The sequence below is a fragment of the Scyliorhinus canicula genome, chromosome 13 (genome assembly GCF_902713615.1).
Source record: "Scyliorhinus canicula chromosome 13, sScyCan1.1, whole genome shotgun sequence".
NCBI classification, from domain to species: domain Eukaryota; kingdom Metazoa; phylum Chordata; class Chondrichthyes; order Carcharhiniformes; family Scyliorhinidae; genus Scyliorhinus; species Scyliorhinus canicula.
This window is the reverse complement of record NC_052158.1, coordinates 108,188,651-108,209,032: the sequence shown is the minus strand read 5'-3', so window position 1 is coordinate 108,209,032 and position 20,382 is coordinate 108,188,651. Positions and strand designations below refer to the sequence as shown.

The 20,382-nt window shown below is 50.5% G+C and overlaps 1 protein-coding gene across 5 annotated transcripts in view; it reads right to left on the bottom strand.

Moving 5' to 3' along the window:
• Nucleotides 1–20,382, bottom strand: part of si:ch211-247n2.1 (calcium-activated potassium channel subunit beta-2) — a 51,895-nt gene that overhangs the window by 5,253 nt on the left and 26,260 nt on the right. Inside the window, exons 2-4 of one of the 5 annotated variants that reach the window (XM_038816926.1) lie at nt 19,544–19,719; nt 2,149–2,238; nt 1,184–1,348 (exon numbers count right to left, since the gene is read on the bottom strand). In XM_038816926.1, the coding sequence (XP_038672854.1) occupies nt 1,184–1,348; nt 2,149–2,238; nt 19,544–19,641 (353 nt within the window). In that variant the 5' untranslated portion in view covers nt 19,642–19,719. Of the gene's footprint in view, nt 1–1,183; nt 1,349–2,148; nt 2,239–19,519; nt 19,720–20,382 lie in introns of those variants that run through there. The other 4 variants (XM_038816929.1, XM_038816925.1, XM_038816930.1 and 1 more) reach the window with 4 other exon arrangements.

Below are 20,382 nucleotides of genomic sequence, written 5' to 3'. Positions count from 1 at the left end.
CACATTTTTCATGCCCTGACCCCTTTGGCTGGGGTGGCTGATGGGGAGGCTGGGGGGTGGTTGTGTCACCCTTACGCAAGCATGGTGTGTGTGGGGGATAGGTGACATGTTATTCTTGTGGTGGGGGGAGGATGTCTTCCTGATCAGCAGGGGTGGAGGGGTCAGGATTTACATTGTGTGGGGGGGGCTGCCAGTGGAATTTATGATTGGGTTGCCCGCTCAAAATGACGCCCCGATACTGGAATTCTGATGGAATCCTGTGATCTCTCCACCCATAGATTTGCATGGCTAAACAGTGAGTCTCGCTCCTGGGCACTGCTCTTAATGCCAGCATGGACCAGTCCCGCTTATCCGCTGGTGGGAGCACCTCGACTTAGGAACGGAGAACCCCGGCCCCAGTCTTAAGTGTAGATTCACGCCACAAGTTTCCTGCATCAGAAATGTGGCTGTCAGGGGTGTGGAAGAAATCATTAAGTCCTTCATTTTTGTCATCTTGTAGGTTAACCAAGGACTTATATTAAGGGGTTTAGAGATATTAATATTCGCTGTCCTTTTTTGTGGGAGAATAAATCCCAGAATTGAGCTTTTAAAAAAATTATTTAAAAAAATTACCCAATTATTTTTTTTCCATTAAGGGGCAATTTAGCGTGGCCAATCCACCTAACCTGCACATCTCTGAGTTGTGGGGGTGAAACCCATGCAGACATTGGGAGAATGTGCAAACCCTACACGGACTGTGACCCAGGGCCGGGATTCGAACCCGGGTCCTCAGCGCCTAAGTCCCAGTGCTATCTACGGAACCACATGCCACCCCTAGAATTGAGCTTAACATGAAATTTTCATATATAATTTTACCAAACAAGATTCTCACTTCATAGCACTTCTGAAATCGTATACACATTTTTTTCCTGAGTATTTTATGCTGACTGCTGCATAACAACAAAGTATACTGTCTGTTTAATCTTCATTTCAGCATTTGCAATGCAAACAATACTATGTTAATTTGGAGGAAATAAAAAAATTATTTTGACTCAATCCAACATTATTTAGTTTCTAATTTTAATTAAAATCTACGTAATAATTCAGCTAACTTGTTTCAGAAATTGGAGAACTAGGTTTATTGATTCTAACACTATAATTCAATATTACAGATCTATTTTTTTAAAAAAAACCTTTCCAGTACCTCTCGTTGTAGGAGTGAACCAGTTTTGTTCCCAATAGGAAGGCAAGCACTATTGAACAAATCAGCATTGCCATACCCAGATATGTTGCCCTATCCTCTCCTGCTTTCAGGGCAGAAACTGCGTTCCATTTTTCCAGACCAGAAAGAGTTAATTGTTTTTTCCTTCTGAAATGCAAGCAGACATGTTAGTATTGCTTATCTATTGCTCGTGTAAAAGCTTGGGCCCAGTGCAGATTTCTGTACACTTGTATCATTGGTTGTTGAGTCACAGGCGTGAAGATGGCAAGCCCAGAGTACTGGCTTACAATTGAAAAAGCAGATGGAAAATGAATAATTTAGCGAAACATAGGAGATCAAATAGGCAGCGACCCCGGCACAAGTGCCAAGATTCGCCAGCTGGTGACCACACCAGAATGACGGGGAGGTCACCTAATTTAAATAGTTCAGATGACTCAGTATTTCAGATTGCTGTCAGGGGCAAAAGAACACAAGGTACAATTCGGGGTGGTGCTAGATCTGGAGGGACAAAGGGAGGAAGGTTGGTTGGGTGGTTCCCCCCTCCTCACCCCCACCCTGCCAATTGTCCAAAACATTGCAAATAGTTCTCTAGACAAGAAGGCCACAAAATAACTAATTTTCATGCCTGTAAAGTTGAGCATTATCTGGTAGACAGCACAGTTGCTTCACAGCTCCAGGGTCCCAGCTTCAATTCCTGGCTTGGGTCACTGTCTATGTGGAGTCTGCACATTCTCCCCGTGTCTGTGTGGGTTTCCTCCGGGTGCTCCAGTTTCCTCCCACAAGTCCCGAAAGACGTGCTGCCAAGTGAATTGGACATTCTGAATTTTCCCTCAAACAGGTGCCAGAATGTGGTGACTAGGGGCTTTTCACAGTAACCTCATTGCAGTGTTAATGTAAGCCTATTTGTGACAATAAAGATTATTATTAAATAGATAAATTGTTCCTACCGAGAGGGGGCACAGGCACGATGGGCTGAACGGCCTCCTTCTGAGCAGTTACAATTCTGTAATTCTGTATGCCTGCAACTAGTTACATCACTGCCAATATAAACAAATACAAAATGGAATGTTGATGGTAAATCAGAAAATAATATTTTCAGATAAATATTCAAAAATATTTAAAACCATCATCTCCAAATCACACCCTACATACATACCTTTGATGTGATTTAATCTGCCTTCCTAGCTGCCGTCTCAAGTTTCGCCCATAGATGTGCACAGCTGTTGTTTTAAGATCCAGCTGCCTAGCCCCAAGCTGAAATTCTTTCCCTGCATCTGTGTGCTACCCACAGTAATCTTCATTTCTCTGATATCAGCCGATATTCTGCTGCTACCTCTCCCCATTGTGCCAAAACCCTAATCCATTCATAAAATAATTAGAGGAAAAGGCCATTAGGCTCTTTCAAATTCATCCATATATGATTAACACTTTCCAACAATAACATCAGTTGATTCCCAAATGATTTCAGCATTTTTGCCTCCATTGCTCTATCTAGAAGTTTATTCCACACATTGGTAATTTTTTGCATGAGGAATTTTCTAATATCAATCCAAACATTTTATTGGTTTGAACCTGTCACCCCCTTTTCTGCTCCCATCTGGTTCATTTAAAGTAATATTCTGAGTTAACCTTTTGTGTAACTAGCAATAGAATACATGTTTACAAGATCACCTCTCAGTTCTCTTCCCAATACTTTTCAGTGGCTTTCCTTCCACAATGTCACAGCTCTTCGCATACGCTGATGATCTGACCCGAGCATTCCAAACTAAAGAACTTTGGGACATTGAGAAGACAGTCACTGAAGATCAACATTCTCTGGAAGCCTACCTCAGATAATGGAGACCTCGACCAAACACTGCCAAGACTGCTGCTTCAACCTTCCACCTGAACAACTCGAAGGCTGGGGGAACACTTCAGATCCAGCTCTGTGGCCGATCACTCCAGACCGCACATTAACCTCCAGAGCACCGTAGCCAAGTTTAAGACGAGAGCAAATCTCACATGAAATCCAGCCGGTACCACCTGGGGCAGCAAGGCCAAAACACTGCACTGCTTCACTTACTCTGGTCTACTCAACAGCAGAAAATTGCTGCTCAATCTGGCTCAGGAGTCGCCACACAAATGCAGAATATATCCACCACGGGAAAATCATGAATTTTATTTCTGGAACATCGAGACTGATATAGCTGGAATTGAGACTGATATGAATTCCTGTGCTAAAACACACAAACTCCTGATATCCACAGGGGGGAAAAAACCTCCTCCAAAGAACACCACTAGCTGACAGCTCATGAAGCACTCCCACTGACAAAAGCCTTTTAAAAAAAACAGGCGCGGTTTGAAATCCCGTAGTCCACATCCCACAAACCATGACCACCTCATCTTGATGGCTGCAAAAATCACCAACTGCAGCCTGGTTAATGACCCGATTAGGCACCTTCAAGCGGCTATTGGATAGGTACATGGATTACAGTAGAATGATGGGGTGTAGAATAATTTGTTCTTAATCTAGGACAAAAGTTCGGCACAACATCGTGGGCCAAAGGGCCTGTTCTGTGCTGTATAATCTATGGTCTATGTTCTATGGAGACACCTCAGGTTGGAACCTTCCACAGGAAATCTGGCCAATTCTTGACTCCTTGAGAACAGGCCAGGGAAGACATAGATGCTTGTTCCACAATTGGAACATGAGGTACAGCTCAAATTGTGACTGTGGCCATCAGAGTCAGACCATTAGCCAATTACTGAACTCCAGCCCCGAGAGATCTATACCTCGTGCAACCATTCACACTGCATCACGTGAAGCTGTTGAATGGATTGTTAACCTCAACATTAAACACTTCCTCGGCCACATGAAAATAAAATTTCTCAGGCATCTCATTTCCAACTGAAAAGACCAAATTGTCTATCCAATCTTTCCCTGATACTGGGAATCGACCACATGGAACTAGTGTGCACTGACTTCAGGATTTGAATGTCTCCCATGTTTCAAGCTGACCGGAACTAGACTCTATATTCAAGGGAGGTCTGACCAGAGCACTATATAGTTTCAACTGTAGTTTCTCTGATTTATATTTTTTCATCTTGGTTGTATAGTCCAACATCCTTTTGGCAATGTTGGTTGCTGCTTAGCACTGAGTCCAAGGTCTCTTTCATCTTCATCCTTAGCAATTGCCTCACCTTTCATGGAATATTTAAGTCATTCTTTTCCTTTCATAAATGCAGCATTTTACATGTGTCTCCATTACATTTTATCCACCATGTATATATTTTCTCCCAAGTTTATCCCGACAGAAAATAATTGCAGAGCCATTCTGGTTAATTTTTTTAGGGAGGGGAAGATGCAGTCTAATCAGGAATCAGCTGGACCATTCACGAGGACCATTCCTGAAGCTTTTTACTTGGTGTAAAACTTATATTTATACACTATTAACTAAAGACAGAATAAAGTACATGAATATAATGCATTGTTAATATAGAGTGTTGTACAACTATGGCTATGATGGACTGGGAAATATTACTGAAAGAAAGGACAGCAGACAGTCAATGGCAGGCATTCAAGGAACGAATAGGTGAACTCCAAAAGTTGCTTATTCCTATTTGGCGCAAGAGTAGAAAGGGAACTGTGGCCAAATCTTGGTTTACAAGGGAAATTAGAGACAGAATTAGATTCAAAGAAGAAGCTTACAAATTAGCAAAAAAAAAGAAATAGATTGAAGGACTGGGAACAGTTTAAAATTCAGCAAAGGCAGACCAAAGGATTGATTAAGAAGGGGAAAATACAATATGAACGCAAGTTAGCGTGGAACATAAAAATTGATTGTAAAAGTTTCTATAGGTATGTAAAGAGAAAAAGATTGATTAAAAACGAATGGGGGAATTGATAACAGGGAACAAAGAAATGGCTGAGGAACTAAATTTGTACTTTGCTTCACAAAGGAAGACATGAATAATGTACCAGAAGTTCTGAGAAACACATGCTTTAGTGAGGAGCTGAAGGAAATTGGTATTAGTAGAGAAATAATTTTGGGGAAATTGAAGGGACTAAAGGGGAATAAATTCCCACGGCCAGATAATCTTCATTCCAAAGTGCTGAAGGAAGTGGCTCGAGAAATAGATCAATTGGTGGCCATTTTACAAAATTCTTTGGACTCTAGAATGGTTCCTACAGATTGGAAGGTAACCGATATAACCCTTCTATTCAAAAAGGGAGGTAGAGAGAAAATAGGAAACGAGAGACCAGTGAGCTTAACGTCGGTAGTAGGGGAGTTGCTGGAGTCCATTATCAAGGATTTCATAGCACATCATTTGAAAAGCAGTGGTATAAACAGACAAAGTCAGCATGGATTTATGAAAGGGAAATCATGTTTGAAAAATCTACTGGAATTCTTTGAAGATGTAACTAGTAGGATTGACCAGGGAGAACTGGTTAATGTGGTTTATTTAGACTTTCAGAAGGCTTTTGAGAAGGTCTCACATAGCAGATTACTACGTTAAATTACAGCGCATGGGATTACGGGTCGTGTCATGCGATGGATAGAAATCTGGTTAGCAGACAGGAAGCAAAAAATTGGAAGAAATGGGTATTTTTTGAATTGGCAGGCAGTGAATAGTGGGTACCACAGGGATCTGTGCTAGACCCTCAACTGTTCACATTATATATTAATAATTTGGGCGAGGGAACTAAATGTATTATTTCCAAATTTGCAAATGATAGAAAGTTGGGTGGGTGAGTGAGCTCAGAGGAGGATGCAGAGAGGCTTCAGGACGATTTGGACAGGCTGAGTGAGTGGACATGTGAATTGCAGATGCAGTATAACGTGGATAAATGTGAGGTTAACGAAAATAGAAAGACAGATTATTATTTGAATGGCTGTAAATTGAAAGTGGTGGATACTCAGCGAGACCTTAGTGTCCTCGTGTATCAGCTGCAGAAAGTAAGCGCGCAGGTGGCACGGTAGCACAGTGGTTAGCACAGTTGCTTCACAGTGTCAAGGGCCCGGGTTAGATTCCCGGCTTGGGTCACTGTCTGTGCGGAGTCTGCACATTCTCCTGTGTCTGCGTGGGTTTCCTCCGGGTGCTCCAGTTTCCTCCCACAAGTCCTGAAAGACGGCGTGTTAGGTGAATTGGATATTCTGAATTCTCCTTAGTGTACCCGAACAGGCGTCGGAGTGTGGCGATTAGGGGGTTTTCATAGTGACTTCATTGCAGTGTTAATGTAAGTCTACTTGTGACACTAATAAAGATTATTATTACAGATACAGCAGGCAGTAAAGAAGGCAAAAGGTATGTTGGCCTGCATAGTGAGGATTTGAGTATAGGAATAGAGATATTTTACTGCAATTGTATAGGGCATTGGTGAGGCCACACCTGGAGTAATTGTGCAGTTTTGATGTTCTTATCTGAGGAAGGATATTCTTGCTATGGAGGGAGTGCAGTGAAGGTTTACCAGGCTGATTACTGGGATCACGGGACTGTCATATGAGGAGAGACTAAATGGGATGGGATTATATTAATTGGAGTTTAGAAGAGTGTGGGGATCTCATAGAAATTTACAAAATTCTAACAGATTAGACAGAGTAGATTCAGAAAAAATGTTGCTGAGGATGGGGGGAGTCCAGAACTAGGGGTAATAGTTTGAGGATAAGAGGTAAACATTTTAGGGCTGAGGCGATAAGAAATGTCTTCACCCAGGGAGTGGTGAATCTGTGGAATTCACTACCACAGAAAGTAGTTGAGGTCAAAACATTGTGTAATTTTAAGAAGGAATTAGATATAACTCTTTGAACTAAAGGGATATGGTGTGTGTGTGGGGTGGGGTGGGGTGGGGTGGGGTGGGGGGGGGGGGCTGGATCAGGGTGTTCAACTTGATGAATAACCAGATGGAGGGTGAGAAGGTAAAATCAAACACGAGTGTTTTGTGCTTAAACAAAGGAGATTACAATGGGAAAAGCTAGCTAAGGTGGACTGGGAGCAAAGACTTTATGGTGAGACAGTTGAGGAACAGTGGAGAATCTTCCAAGCGATTTTTCACAGTGCTCAGCAAAGGTTTATACCAACAAAAAGGAAGGACGGTGGAAAGAGGGAAAATCGACCGTGGATATCTAAGGAAATAAGGGAGAGTATCAAATTGAAGGAAAAATCATACAAAGAGGCAAAGATTAGTGGGAGACTAGAGGATTGGGAAATCTTTAGGGGGCACCAGAAAGCTACTAAAAAAGCTATAAAGAACAGTAAGATAGATTATGAGAGTAAACTTGCTCAGAATATAAAAACAAATAGTAAAAGTTTCTAAAATATATTAAAAAAGAGTGGCTAAGGTAAATATTGTTCCTTTAGAGGATGAGAAGGGAGATTTAATAATGGGAGATGAGGAAATAGCTGAGGAACTGAACAGGTTTTTTTGGGTCAGTCTTCACAGTGGAAGACACAAATAACATGCTGCTGACTGATGGAAATGAGGCTATGACAGGTGAGGACCTTGAGACGATTGGGGGGGGCTAAAGGTAGACAAGTCTCCTGGCTCTGATGGACTGCATCCCAGGGTACTAAAAGAGATGGTGAGGGAAATTGCAAATGCACTTGTGATAATTCACCAAAATTCACCAGACTCTGGGGCGGTCCCAGCGGATTGCAAATTAGCAAACGTGACACCACTGTTTAAAAAAGGAGGTAGGCAGAAAGCGGGTAATCACATGCCAGTTAGCTTAACTTCGATAGTAGGGAAGATGCTGGAATCTATCATCAAGGAAGAAATAGTGAGGCATCTGGATGGAAATTGTCCCATTGGACAGGCGCAGGATGGGTTCATAAAGGGCAGGTCATGCCTAACTAATTTAGTGGAATTTTTTGAGGACATTACCAGTGCGGTAGACAACAGAGAGCCAATGGATGCGGCATATCTGGATTTTGAAAAAGCTTTAGACAAGGTGCCACACAAATGGTTACCGCATAAGATAAAGACGCATGGCGTTAAGGGTAAAGTAGTAGTATGCACAGAGGATTGGCTAATTAATAGAAAGCAAAGAGCGGGGATTAATGGGTGTTTCACTGGTTGGCAATCAGTAGCTAGTGGTGTCCCTCAGTGATCAGTGTTGGGCCCACAATTTCCATAGATGATTTGGAGTTGGGGACCAAGTGCAATGTGTCCAAGTTTGCAGATGACACCAAGATGAGTGGTAAAGCAAAAAGTGCAGAGGATACTGGAAGTCTGCAGAGGGATTTGGATAGTTTAAGTGGTTGGCTAGGGTCTGGCAGATGGAATACAATGCTGACAAATGTGAGGTTCTCCATTTTGGTAGGAATAACAGAAAAAGGGATTATTATTAAATGATAACATCTTAAAACATGCTGCTGTGCAGAGGGACCTGGGTGTCCCAGTGCATGTGTCGCAAAAAGTTGGTTTACAGGTGATTAAGAAAGCAAATGGAGTTTTGTCCTTCATTGCTAGAGGGATGGAGTTTAAGACTAGGGAGGTTACGCTGCAATTGTATAAGGTGTTAGTGAGGCCACACCTGGAGTATTGTGTTCAGTTTTGGTCTCCTTACCTGAGAAAGGACGTACTGGCGCTGGAGGGTGTGCAGAGGAGATTCACGAGGTTAATCCCAGAGCTGAAGGGGTTGGATTACGAAGAGAGGTTGAGTAGACTGGGACTGTACTCGTTCCAATTTTGAAGGATGCGGGGAGATCTTATAGAAACATATAAAATTATGAAGGGAATAGATAGGATAGATGCGGGGAGATTGTTTCCACTGGTGGGTGAAAGCAGAACTAGGGGGCATAGCCTCAAAATAAGGTGAAGTAGATTTAGGACTGAGCTTAGGAGGAACCTCTTCACACAAAAGGTTGTGAATCTATGGAATTTCTTGGCCAGTGAAGCAGTTGAGGCTCCTTCATTAAATGTTTTCAAGATAAAGATAGATAGGGCGCGATTCTCCGCACCCGCGAAAAATCGCGAAACTGTCGTAAAAAAACGGGCGCGTTTTACGACGGTCGGGAAGGGTCCATTTCCCGACGTATTCACTTCCGGGAAATGGGCTAGTAACGTGGCCGCGTCAATCACGTGCGCGATGACGATGGAACGCGGCGACGACACAATCACGCCCACGTGACGCCGCCCGACGCCGTAAAAAGGCGCGGGCGAGCACAGAATCTGTCGGCCATGATGTCGGAGTCCAGGAGAGCTGCACCTCGTTTTGTGGAGGCCGATGTCGAGACTCTGCTCGATGCTGTCGAGCAGAGGAGGGGCATCCTCCGCCCGCGGAGAGGGCATCGCCAACCTGCCAGCGCGGTACGCCAGGCCTGGCGTGAGGTGGCCGCTGCCGTCAGTGCTGTGTGGCAGAACCCTCGCTCTGCAGAGCCGTGCCGGAAAAAGCTACACGACCTCACCAGGGCCGCCAAGGTAAGTGCCAAGAAGGTGCCCCTTGGTCACAACCATCCCTCCCCCCCCCCCTTTACCTAATCACCCACCTCCCCCCCTGGCACGGGGGGTGGAGGGGGATTGGGCCAGAGTTATTTGAGGATGGTTCACAAAGTTGTCACAGACCCAGCGCTCTGGCCCCGTGGAGAGATGCAATCGTCTTATGACAACTTGACCCCCAAACTGTGCCAGTATCTGAACGGACTGCTGATACCTGCCGTATTGTAATGATCTACCTATGTACCCTCCCCCAACAGGCCAAGTCCGCTCACAACAACCGTGAGCAGCACAAGACTGGAGGGGGTTCGCCCAACCTGCACCCCCTCATCACCTTTGAGCAGAGGGCACTGGACCTTGTTGGGGGGGTCTGCCACCCGGGATGTCGCGCTATGCGAGGTTGGCGGATCTGCAGCAAGTGAGACAACCCTCCTTGACAAACACCCACCCCTCCCCCATCCTCTGTCCCTTCACACACCCTGCCCACTTGGACACCTCCCCCATCCTCTGTCCCTTCACACACCCTGCCCACTGGGATACCTCCCCCATCCTCTGTCCCTTCACACACCCTGCCCACTGGGATACCTCCCCCATCCTCTGTCCCTTCACACGCTGCCCACTGGGACCGTCCAGCGGCCTGCCGAGCAAATCTAAATAACCCGTCTCATTCTCTTCCCTAGGACGTGATGCCGAACGACCAGGGCCGTCTGGCTGCAGACGGACACAGGCATCTGCCGCCACCTCACCCGGGGCCGCACGACAGAGGGTGCCCGATCAGCGGGGAGCCCCATCCTCCCCAACCCAATCTGCGGATCAGGACGCCCAGAGGGTGGCGAGAACACAACCCCCGGAAATGGCCAGGGATAACCCTCCGGACTCTGAGCGGCCCCACACCATTGAGGAGGGGCTAAATTGCGAAAACATCAGGCTTGCGGCACTGCTATCTCCCACAACATCCATCATCCCAGAGACACTCACCCCGGCGGGCCTATTTAGTGAAGAGTCTCCTGGGTCACAGTCTGGGTCGCACATCACAGCTGAGCAGGTACAGCAGGTGGAGGTCGGAGCAACCGAGGGCCCGGACTCGCGGAGGCCAGACCAGGCCCAGGATGCAGCTGGCTCCCAGACGTTTTCGGAGTTCCTGGAGTTTCTCAACCCACCCGCACAGCCGATGCCTCAAGAAACCCAGGGAAACAACGACGGGATGAGGGCTTCCTTCCAGACTCTGCAGACGCTGTTAGAGGAGTCGAACCGCGTCCACGAGCAGGGAGTGGTGCCGCTCATGGCAGAGACCCAGTCCGACACCGCACGGGTGGCATCCGCAGTGGAGGCAATGGGTCAGGTGATGCAAGGCATTGGGGTTCATATGCACGCGTCATCCTCGGCCCTGGACAGGGTTGCCCTCTCACAGGCAGCAATGTGCCAGAGGCAAAATGACATTGCCGGCGCCCTGCAGGCCTTGGCCCAGTCTCACCAGGTCATTGGCCAGTCGCAGCAGTCAGTCGCCGAGAGCATCAACCGCCTGACACATGTGCTGGATGGCGTCGTGCACTCACAGGTTGAGATCGCACAGTCCCTGGCGGGAATGTCTAACTCCCTAGACTCCGTCTCTGCAAACCTTCGGATCCTGGTGGATACTGTTGCAGGCCTCCAGGACTGGCAGCGCCAGGTGTCGGTGGTGCGACGGGGCACCTCCCCGCTCGCACCTCTGTCCCAAAGTGAGGCCCGGGGGCCACCGGGCTCCCCGAGGGAGGAGGGGGTTTCGGGGCCCGTCCCATTAAGTCCATCACGGGACGTCCCGGAATTCTCGGCCTCCCCCCGTCCCATCCCTGGTGCATCGGGTGGGCAGCAGGCAGAGCAGGGTGGCACAATGTCACCCGAGACGCCCGCAGAGCAGCCTGGCCCATCAAGGCCGGGTCGCCCCAGGAAACGCTTGGCCAAGGAGAAACGAGTCGAGGGGGGCGATTTGCAGCAATCCTCCTCCACTCCTGCTGTATCATCTGGGGAGTCACTTAGACGCAGTGGTAGGGCCCGTAAGGCAACTAAGATAGACACTGAGTAAGTTGGCACGGGTGAAGGGCACAGTTTAGTTGTAGGGGCTAGGGCACCTGTAAATAATTGTTAACATTAAACGCACTGTCCCACCTTACTTGTAATACCGTGTGATTGTTCCACAGCCACAGGATTTGTGATGGTGACCGAGTGTCGCTGGGGTTGACGAGTGGTGAAACTTCGGTGCCGGGTGTGCAGTCCCTGCCCCCCCCCGCCCCCAACCCCTCCCACAGCTAGCCCACGCGGGCACGTGATGGAGTGTCAGTGACGATCTCAGCGGCCACCAAGGTGGATGGTTCAGCTATTGCCATGGGTCAGACTCTCTCTAACGATTCTGAGCTCACAGCTCATCGCAGAGCGGGCTGTCATCATTCCACATGGCACTGATCACACCCGCTGACACAGCCATCAATGTTGTGCCATGCCGTCTGGACCCAGTGGTAAGGGTGATGTCGAAGTGGAGCAGGGTACACTGAGAGGGGGTGGGGGGGGTTGTGGTGGTGGAAGTTGTGTGTTGACCCTCTGCACGACTAGCGATGCAGGTGGTGGTTTGGTGTTCAGTGGGGACGTCACATGCGATGCGTGAACCGTGCTGCCACCAAGGCGTCACATGTCCGCCGTCCTCGCCGGGTCTGTCGTGCCGTCTGCTGGACATCACCAGCACCTGGGTCGTGTCTGCGTGCTGCGCCCGCCACTCCACCAGCCTCCTCCTCCTCCCTCTCCTCCTCCTCCTCCTCTGTGCTGGCACCACTGCCACTGGCTTCTCCCTCCGCCTCCTGCAGCAGGTCATCTCCCCTCTGCATCGCGATGTTGTGCAGCGCACAGCAGACCACTACAATGCGAGCGACCCTTTCGGCCTAGTACTGCAGGGCCCCTCTGGAGCGGTCCAGGCACCTGAATCTCATCTTCAGGAGGCCAAGGCAGCGCTCCACCACACCCCTGGTTGCTGCATGGGCCTCGTTGTATCGTGTTTCCGCATTGGTCTGAGGCCTCCGTATAGGCGTCATCAGCCAAGACCTCAGCGGATAACCCCTGTCGCCTAGCAACCAGCCCCTCAGCCGGGGGGGACGTCCCTCAAACATCGCAGGGATGAACGACTGTGCCAGTATGTAGGAGTCATGCACACTCCCTGGGAACCTTGCAGAGACATTCATGATCCTCATGTGGGGGTCGCATACCACCTGGATATTCATGGAGTATGTCCTCCTTCTGTTTGTGAACACATCCCTGTCCTCTGCAGGCGGGCACATGGGGACGTGAACACAATCGATTGCCCCCTGCACCCTCGGTATCCCGGCCACGCTGGCAAATCCACAAGCTCGTGAGTCTTGACTTGCTTGGTCCTCGGGAAAGGTGATGTAGCGGTCCGCGATGGCATAGAGGGCGTCGGTCACATCCCGGATGCACCTGTGGACCGATGACTGGGAGATCCCGGAGACATCCCCGCTCGGAGACTGGAAGGAGCCGGTAGCATAGAAGTTAAGAGCGACCGTCACCTTGATGGCAACCGGGATCGCGTGTCCTCCCCCCGTTCCACGTGGGGCGAGGTGCGACAGGAGTTTGCAGATATGTATCACCGTCTGCCTACTCAGCCGGAGTCTCCTCCTGCAGATGATGTCCGTCATTGTTAGGAAAGAGACCCGGACACGGTACACCCTCAGCTTTGGTCGTCGCCTCTGGCGCCGTGGCTGCACCCTCACTCTCTCCTCTTCCTCCTCATCCTCCTCCTCCCCATGCTGCTCGACGACTGGCAACTCCTCGGCCCTTCCCTCTGCTGCTGCAGCTGGCCCTGCATCCACTGCGGGTTGTGGCTGTGGATGCTGCTGCATCGCCAAATGCAGTACAGCGGCCCCAACCACTGCGCAGAACATCGCCGTTCTGTTCACATACATTGTGCTAACCTACAGAAGGGTGGTGGGGGCAGAGAAACGGGACATGTTAGACGGAGGTTAGTCGACACCTCGGCAGCTGCCTGCCACGGGATACCTGTGTGTCCCGGTGGCCTGGTCGTGCTGCTGACACGCGGGCAGCCTAACCCCTGGTCACTTTCTGCATCCAACGGCCAGTAAACTATGTCCTCCTCACGGGTGCGTCAGTGGCCTGTGGCCGTAAGCCACAGGGCAACCAGCGGCCGTGTCCTCGTGACCGGCACGCCATGGCATGGTGGCAGACATTTTGTTACGGGGTTGGACGGCTCACTCGCTCACTCTCTACCTAACCCCCCCCCACTCCCACTGCCCCCCCATCTCCCCCGCTCCCCCCCGTCTCCCCCACTCCCCCCCGTCTCCCTCCCCCACTCCCCCACTGACCCCCCGTCCCCCCCCACTCCCCCCCGTCACCCCCCCCACTCCCCCCCCGTCCCCCCCACTGCCCCCTCCGTCTCCCCCACTGCCCCCCGTCTCCCCCACTGCCCCCTCCGTCTCCCCCACTGACCCCGCTCTGGACCCCCCCTCCCGTTCTCAGGGATGCCTTATCCGTTGTGGCCAGACTCGAGCGGTGCGCTGAGCGGTGCGCTCACCTCCTCCAAGCTGTCGTCAGCCAGGCCGACTGGTTGACGAACTTAAATAGCAGGTGTGTTTCACGCCGTGCAAACAGGGCGTGATGATGTCGGGACTTCGGCCCATCCGGGCCGGTGAATAGCGGGGGGGGCTATTAGTGGCGAATCTGGTCGTGTCGGGGGCGGGAAGGAGGCGTTTGTCGGGAATGGCGACTCCGAGATTTTGCGGGGTTCGGAGAATAGCGGGAGGGCGTCGGAACAGCGTCGCCGTAAAAATTTGCGACGCCCGCTATTCTCCGAACCGTCGTGAGTCCGGAGAATCGTGCCCATAGTTTTTTTGAAGAATAAAGGATAATGGTGTTCGGGCGGGAAAGTGAAGCTGAGTCCACAAAAGATCAGCCATGACCTCATTGAATGGCGGGGCAGGCTCGAAGAACCAGATGGCCTACTCCTGCTCCTAGTTCTTATGATCATAATGAATGGTAGAGCAGACTCAAAGGGCAGAATGGCCTCTTCTGCTTCTATTTTATATGTAATGTTTTATTTCTATTACAAATAGTCAGAGAACTAAACCAGCAACACTTGATTAAAATACTGAGTGTTAAACATGTGAAACTGTCTGATCACACCTTCTGCTCTCTTTGAAGTTTACTCCTTTGGCTCACGGTGTGCCACTCTGCAGCTATTTTGCTAAATGAAACACTGCAAATCACTGCTTTCCTTCTATAGTCTTCGGGCGCAATCCTCCGGCCTCGTTACACTCGCGCTCAAGCGCAACAAGGCTGGTCAATAACGTGAGAGGCCAAAAATGGAAACCGCGCTAGGCGGCAAACAGTTTGCGATACAACTGGCCCCTCCCGTAGGCAAATTCGGAATCTCGCCATAGGCGAGAAACCAATTATCACCACTTAAGCCCTATTACCATACAATTAACGAGAGCCACCTGTCATTCAGTGGCCTCCCCAGCAAGTGGTCACGCTGACGCCGATTAGTACTCGGTGGGGAGCCGAGGAGCAATCTTTGCTCAAAGGCAATGGGGGATGGGGGACCCTCGGCTGGGGTGGGGGGACCCTCCGCAGAGATGGGTGCCATGGGAGGGTGAGGAGAGCGATGGGGGGGGGGGGGGGGAACTACTGTCTGCACCTCCATGCCAATCCCTGGATCGTGTGTACCCGTTCCGGAGCAACCCTTACCCTGCTCGTCTGCCCACCCGGACCACCCATAACCTCCTCAGGCTGTGCAGCTGAAGGCTATTGCCAATAGGGAATATGCAGTTGTGGTTAAGTGAACACTTCACACATCCCAAGTGTATTCCCGTGGGTGGGTGGGCCATACAGCATGAGGGTCATTTGCTGGCATCCCAAACAGACTGTGATGCCTGGACAATGTACCTGAACACTGCGGGAGGCAACACCACACATGGAGCAGCCAACATCCGAACACCCAGGGGATGGGGCACCGCTCCAGCGACATGTCCACGGCCGGTGGGTGGGTGAGTGCCACAAGGAGGGGACCAGCACCCGGGCCAGGTGGTGTTGTGAGCGGGTATTCAGAGTACAGGGTCTGGGGCCCGGTCAGGGGGGCCCCACTGCGCTCAGGAATACATGTCCAGGGGATTCAGGTAGGGTGGTTGGGGGGAAAATCAATGGGGGGAATGGAGGGTCCCGGTGTCGGAGCCACCGCTGTTTGGCAGTCTAACACCCTCTCCAAGTGTCTTAAAGATATTGAACAGTATGGCAGGAATGTTGGGAGGGATGTTGCCCTAGTGATTCTGGTGCTACGCAATGCGGCCAGATGCCGGAGAAGGCGGCAGCAGCAGCGTATGCAGATGCTCCAGGCAGTGGACCATGTGCCGGACCCCGCCCCATACCCGGAGGACCCGGCCGCCCATCAGGCCAGGGAGGGACCTAGAGGGAGAGTCCCGTGACGGCCCAGAGTGTAGAGGTGCCACTGGTCATTCGAACAGATGACAGGGGGCTCTGCCTCAACAAGGAGACGGTGTGACAGCTGTGCCATAAACCTCGCGGCTTAGCACCATGTGGAGGAGGACACCCGCTTCCGGTGGGCGTCAAGGTCACTGAAGCCTGAACCTTTATGCCACAGGATCATTCCAGGGCTCGAGTGGGGATCTGTGTGGTAGGCCACAGCCCACAGGTGCATCCGGCAGGTCACGAATGCCCTGTATGCCCGGGCAGAGGGCTACATAGTTTTTGACATGGACGAGGCTCAACAGGATGCCCGGGCAACAGGCTTCTCCGCGATCGCCAGAATGCCCAGGTCCAGGGAGTCATAGATGCCACGCATGTTGCCCTGCACTCACTGGGCCATCTGGGGTGCCCTATGTTAACAGAAAGGGGTTCCATTCCTTCAACATGCAGCTCATGCGTGACCACCAATAACGGATAATGCACATGTGTGCATGCTTCCCGGGGGGGGGGGGGGGGGGGGGGGTGTACACGACAGCTACATCCTGGGGCAGTTGGTCATCCCTGCTCTCTTTGAGGAGCACCCCAAGATGGACAGCTGGCTCTTGGGGGATAAGGGATAATCGCTAAGGGACCTGGCTATTGACACCAGTATGGAGGCCGGAGACTGAAGCGGAGATCCGCTACAACAAGGCCCATGCAGCCATCTGGGTGCATGCAGCGGTTCATCGGACTCCTCAAGATGCGGTTCCGATGCCTCTACTGCTCCGGAGGTGCACCCCAGTACACTGCCCGGAGGATCGCCCCCTTTGTTGTGGTCTGCTGTGTCCTCCACAACCTCACACGGCAGAGGGGCGACAAGCTGGAGGTTGGTGAAGAGGTACATGTGGCCACCTCGGAGGAGGACGGGGATGAGGCTGATGATAAGGCGCCGGACCAGCAGGGGCTGGAGGACGAGGCCAGGAAGGAACCAGAGGCCATGAAGGAGGCTGTAGGACAGGCGGTGACAGAGAGGGCCTGGCAAGCCCGGAGGGCCAGGGAGGCCATCATACTGGCCCAATTCACCTAGGACGTGGCCTAGTCTGTCACTCCCCACCTCTATTTCCCATCTTCCCAGGGTAGGTCTCACATCACTCCAGGGTGCTGGAATTGTCGGCACTGTCCATGGCTCTCGGTCGAGGGCAAGGGGGGTGATGATAAACTATAGAGTTGGGCGCTGGTGCTCCTCAATCTATGCCATAATCTGACCCTTGCCTGTCTGCTGAGTGCTCACTCACACCCATCATGTGCACGCTGCAATGCATCGTGGAAGAAAGTGACAGAGGGGTGTTTATTGTGCAATATATGCCCCCACTCTCCCGATGGTTAATTTCCCCCTCCCACCCCTCACTCCCTACCTACCCATTTCTCTCTCCCCAATGCTCTCAGTGATCCTCGATGTGCTTTGCCCTCCTAGCTCTACTACTACATCTAGTTGTGTCCCCAGGATACACATCGGAGGTGGAGGCAGCCAGCTGCCTTCCTCGTCCCAGGCAGCACTGGCTGCCTTGTGACTCACCCTCTGGGACCCGCAGGGGAACAGGGCACCCCTCCTGACCTCCACTACGTCCAGGAGCCTCCCCAGGTCAGCATCCCCAAATCTTTGGGCTGGTCTCCTCGATGCATTTTTGCAGGCTGGCAGGGGTTGGTTGGGCAGGTGCAGCTGAAGAGCAACTCAACGTTGTTAGCGGGGAGCTGGCGAGTGCGGTCCCGGCGAATCAGCTGGCGAGCCGCCATTCGGGGAAGAAAGCACGAGAGGCCTCATTAAGTGTACCAACTGACGTTGAATAATGTTGCCGGTCTCGCCAGGAACACGTGGCAATTCCTGCTCGCTGCAGCACTTTGAAATTTTTCCAAAGAATTGCACCCTTCATGTCTTTTGTAACCTTGGAAACATTGCTGGCATATTAATGGTCTTGAAGGGCTTTTAAAACCAGTTTTAAAAATCTGAGTGTCCAGTGCTTGAAATGCAAAGGATGACCACCCTCTCTGGTTTACTTTATAGATTAATTTCCCTCAATGGACCAAATTGTGCAACTGGCCTGGGGCATTTATTTTGTCAAGATACAGATTGAAGTAAGGCTAACTGGTTTATGTATTTTCGAAGAGGGGGTAAATTGTCTTAGCTCTTCTTCTGTCACAGAAACCCGCTAAACTTCTACCAAGGTTGCAGTACCAATGCATGAGCTACCCAAGGGAATTCACTCCCACAATCATGGAAAAGGTGCATGCCTTGTGATAAACTCAGCGGTACTTCATTATAGGCAGAAGTGATTTTGTAAAATCAAAAGTGCTATCTTTTTCTATTACTGCCAATGAGAAAATTAATGTAGTGTTAGTATTGGTGCACTTGGTACAGCGTTATAATACTCAAAATTCTTATCCAGCTATGACTAGTGAGGAGGAGATAATGATAATATTGTTGTTCTCACTTACAATTTGCCAATTACATGTTGAGATTTATGTCACGTCTCACATAACAGGTTTTGTGGGAACTCATGACTGTCAGGAATGTTATCTTTCTCCTATAGCTATTTATCAAAACAAAGCATCAATGGGAGTTTGGTTCTGCGATAATACTTTGTCTCGGAATCAGAAGCTGCGATTAAAATATTATGGTTTTTGAGCACATAACCCAGGTTAACTTCTGTTTAGCACTAAAGGGGTGCTGCAGTGTCAGAGGTACCATCTTTCAGGACAAACCAGAGCTTTATCTGCTGGTGAGAAAGGTGTGAAAATAAACACATGCATTATCAGGTTCTTCGAATGCTTACAATGTCTAGCAATTCTACAGCAGGACACATTTTCAAACTGACAACCCCTGTAACGTTGGCAAATTAACCTCTTGTCACACTGGCGATTCAACCAACAAATCCTCCGAACACATTGTGCATGGACATTTTGTTCGCATCATAACGGTCTGCAGGTTTGAATATTCGGCCATCACCGGATTCACGTCTGAGGAAGCGCCTGGATTGCAAGCCTGAGACTCCCTCCCCCCGCCCCCGCCCTTATGAGGGGGCTGCATGGGGTATCCCAGAAAATCAAATAAGCTGGGAAGATTGGCCGATGGTGAAATCCTGTTGGAACAACATCTACTCTCACACGCTGCTCCTCCAGTCAAAACCATACGAAGTCAGAAGCTTCCAACAACCGGGTGAACAACAATGTCCACTTGATGTCCCTGCCCCTGTTTCCAACTGTTAAAAATACTTCTCCTGGCCAGGATGTCTAGTCAACAATTTTTGTCTTTCCAAATTAGTTGAGGCAACCCGGTCCCGACCTAAATTTGGAGTTTCTTAAATTCCAGTCAGAACGCACATCAATCGACCAATCTAGAAATCAAAACTAATCTTTTTTTTAAACTCAAAAGCTTCCTTGAAACGTACATTTTTGACGGCATCCTCTTTTACCTCAACCTCTCCTCCTGCTCAGACACATTTGTCGTTGACAAACACCATGAAAGGATTGTCTGGACAAACTCAGCGCCATTAACAACCACGAGGACCATAACCGGCTATCCCGTTACAGCGCCACAGGCGGCCAGGTCTGAAATTACACGTGCGCTCAAAAAGAAAACTCCGGACAACTGGGGCGAAATTCTCCCCCCCCCCCCACGACGGGTGGGAGAATAGCGGGAGGGCCTTCCCGACTTTTTTGACGCCCTCCCGCTATTCTCCCCCCCCCCCACCGAAATCCCGACACGAATCGCTGCCGCCGTTTTTTTACGGCCGGCAGCGATTCACAGCTGTTAGAAGGGCCGAAGTCCCAGCCCTTTACGACCTTTTTACGAACGGCAAACACACCTGGTCCTGCCATTCGTAAAAACGTCGTGACCACCTGGAAAAAAATAACCATGGCACCGATTGGCACGGCAGTACCACGGCCGTGCCAAGGGTGCCATGGGCCCGCGATCGGTGGGCACCGATCGCGGGCAGCGGGCCCGATGCCCGCGCACTATTTGTCCTTCCGCCGCCCCGCAGTATCAATACGCGGGGCGGCTGAGGGGCAACCCGGACCGCGCATGCGCGGGTTTCGCGCAAAAACGCGATGACGTCACCCGCGCATGCGCGGGTGGAGTCTTCCCACCTGCGCATGCGCGGCTGACGTCATATGACGCGTCAGCCGGCGCTAAGTCCGACAAGCGGGCTTAACGATTTTCGTTAAGCCCGACTTGTCGGGGCCTCCGACGTCGGGCTGCTAGCCCCGACGGGGGACCAGAATCGGTCCCCCGTCGGGAAGGGGCGCGATG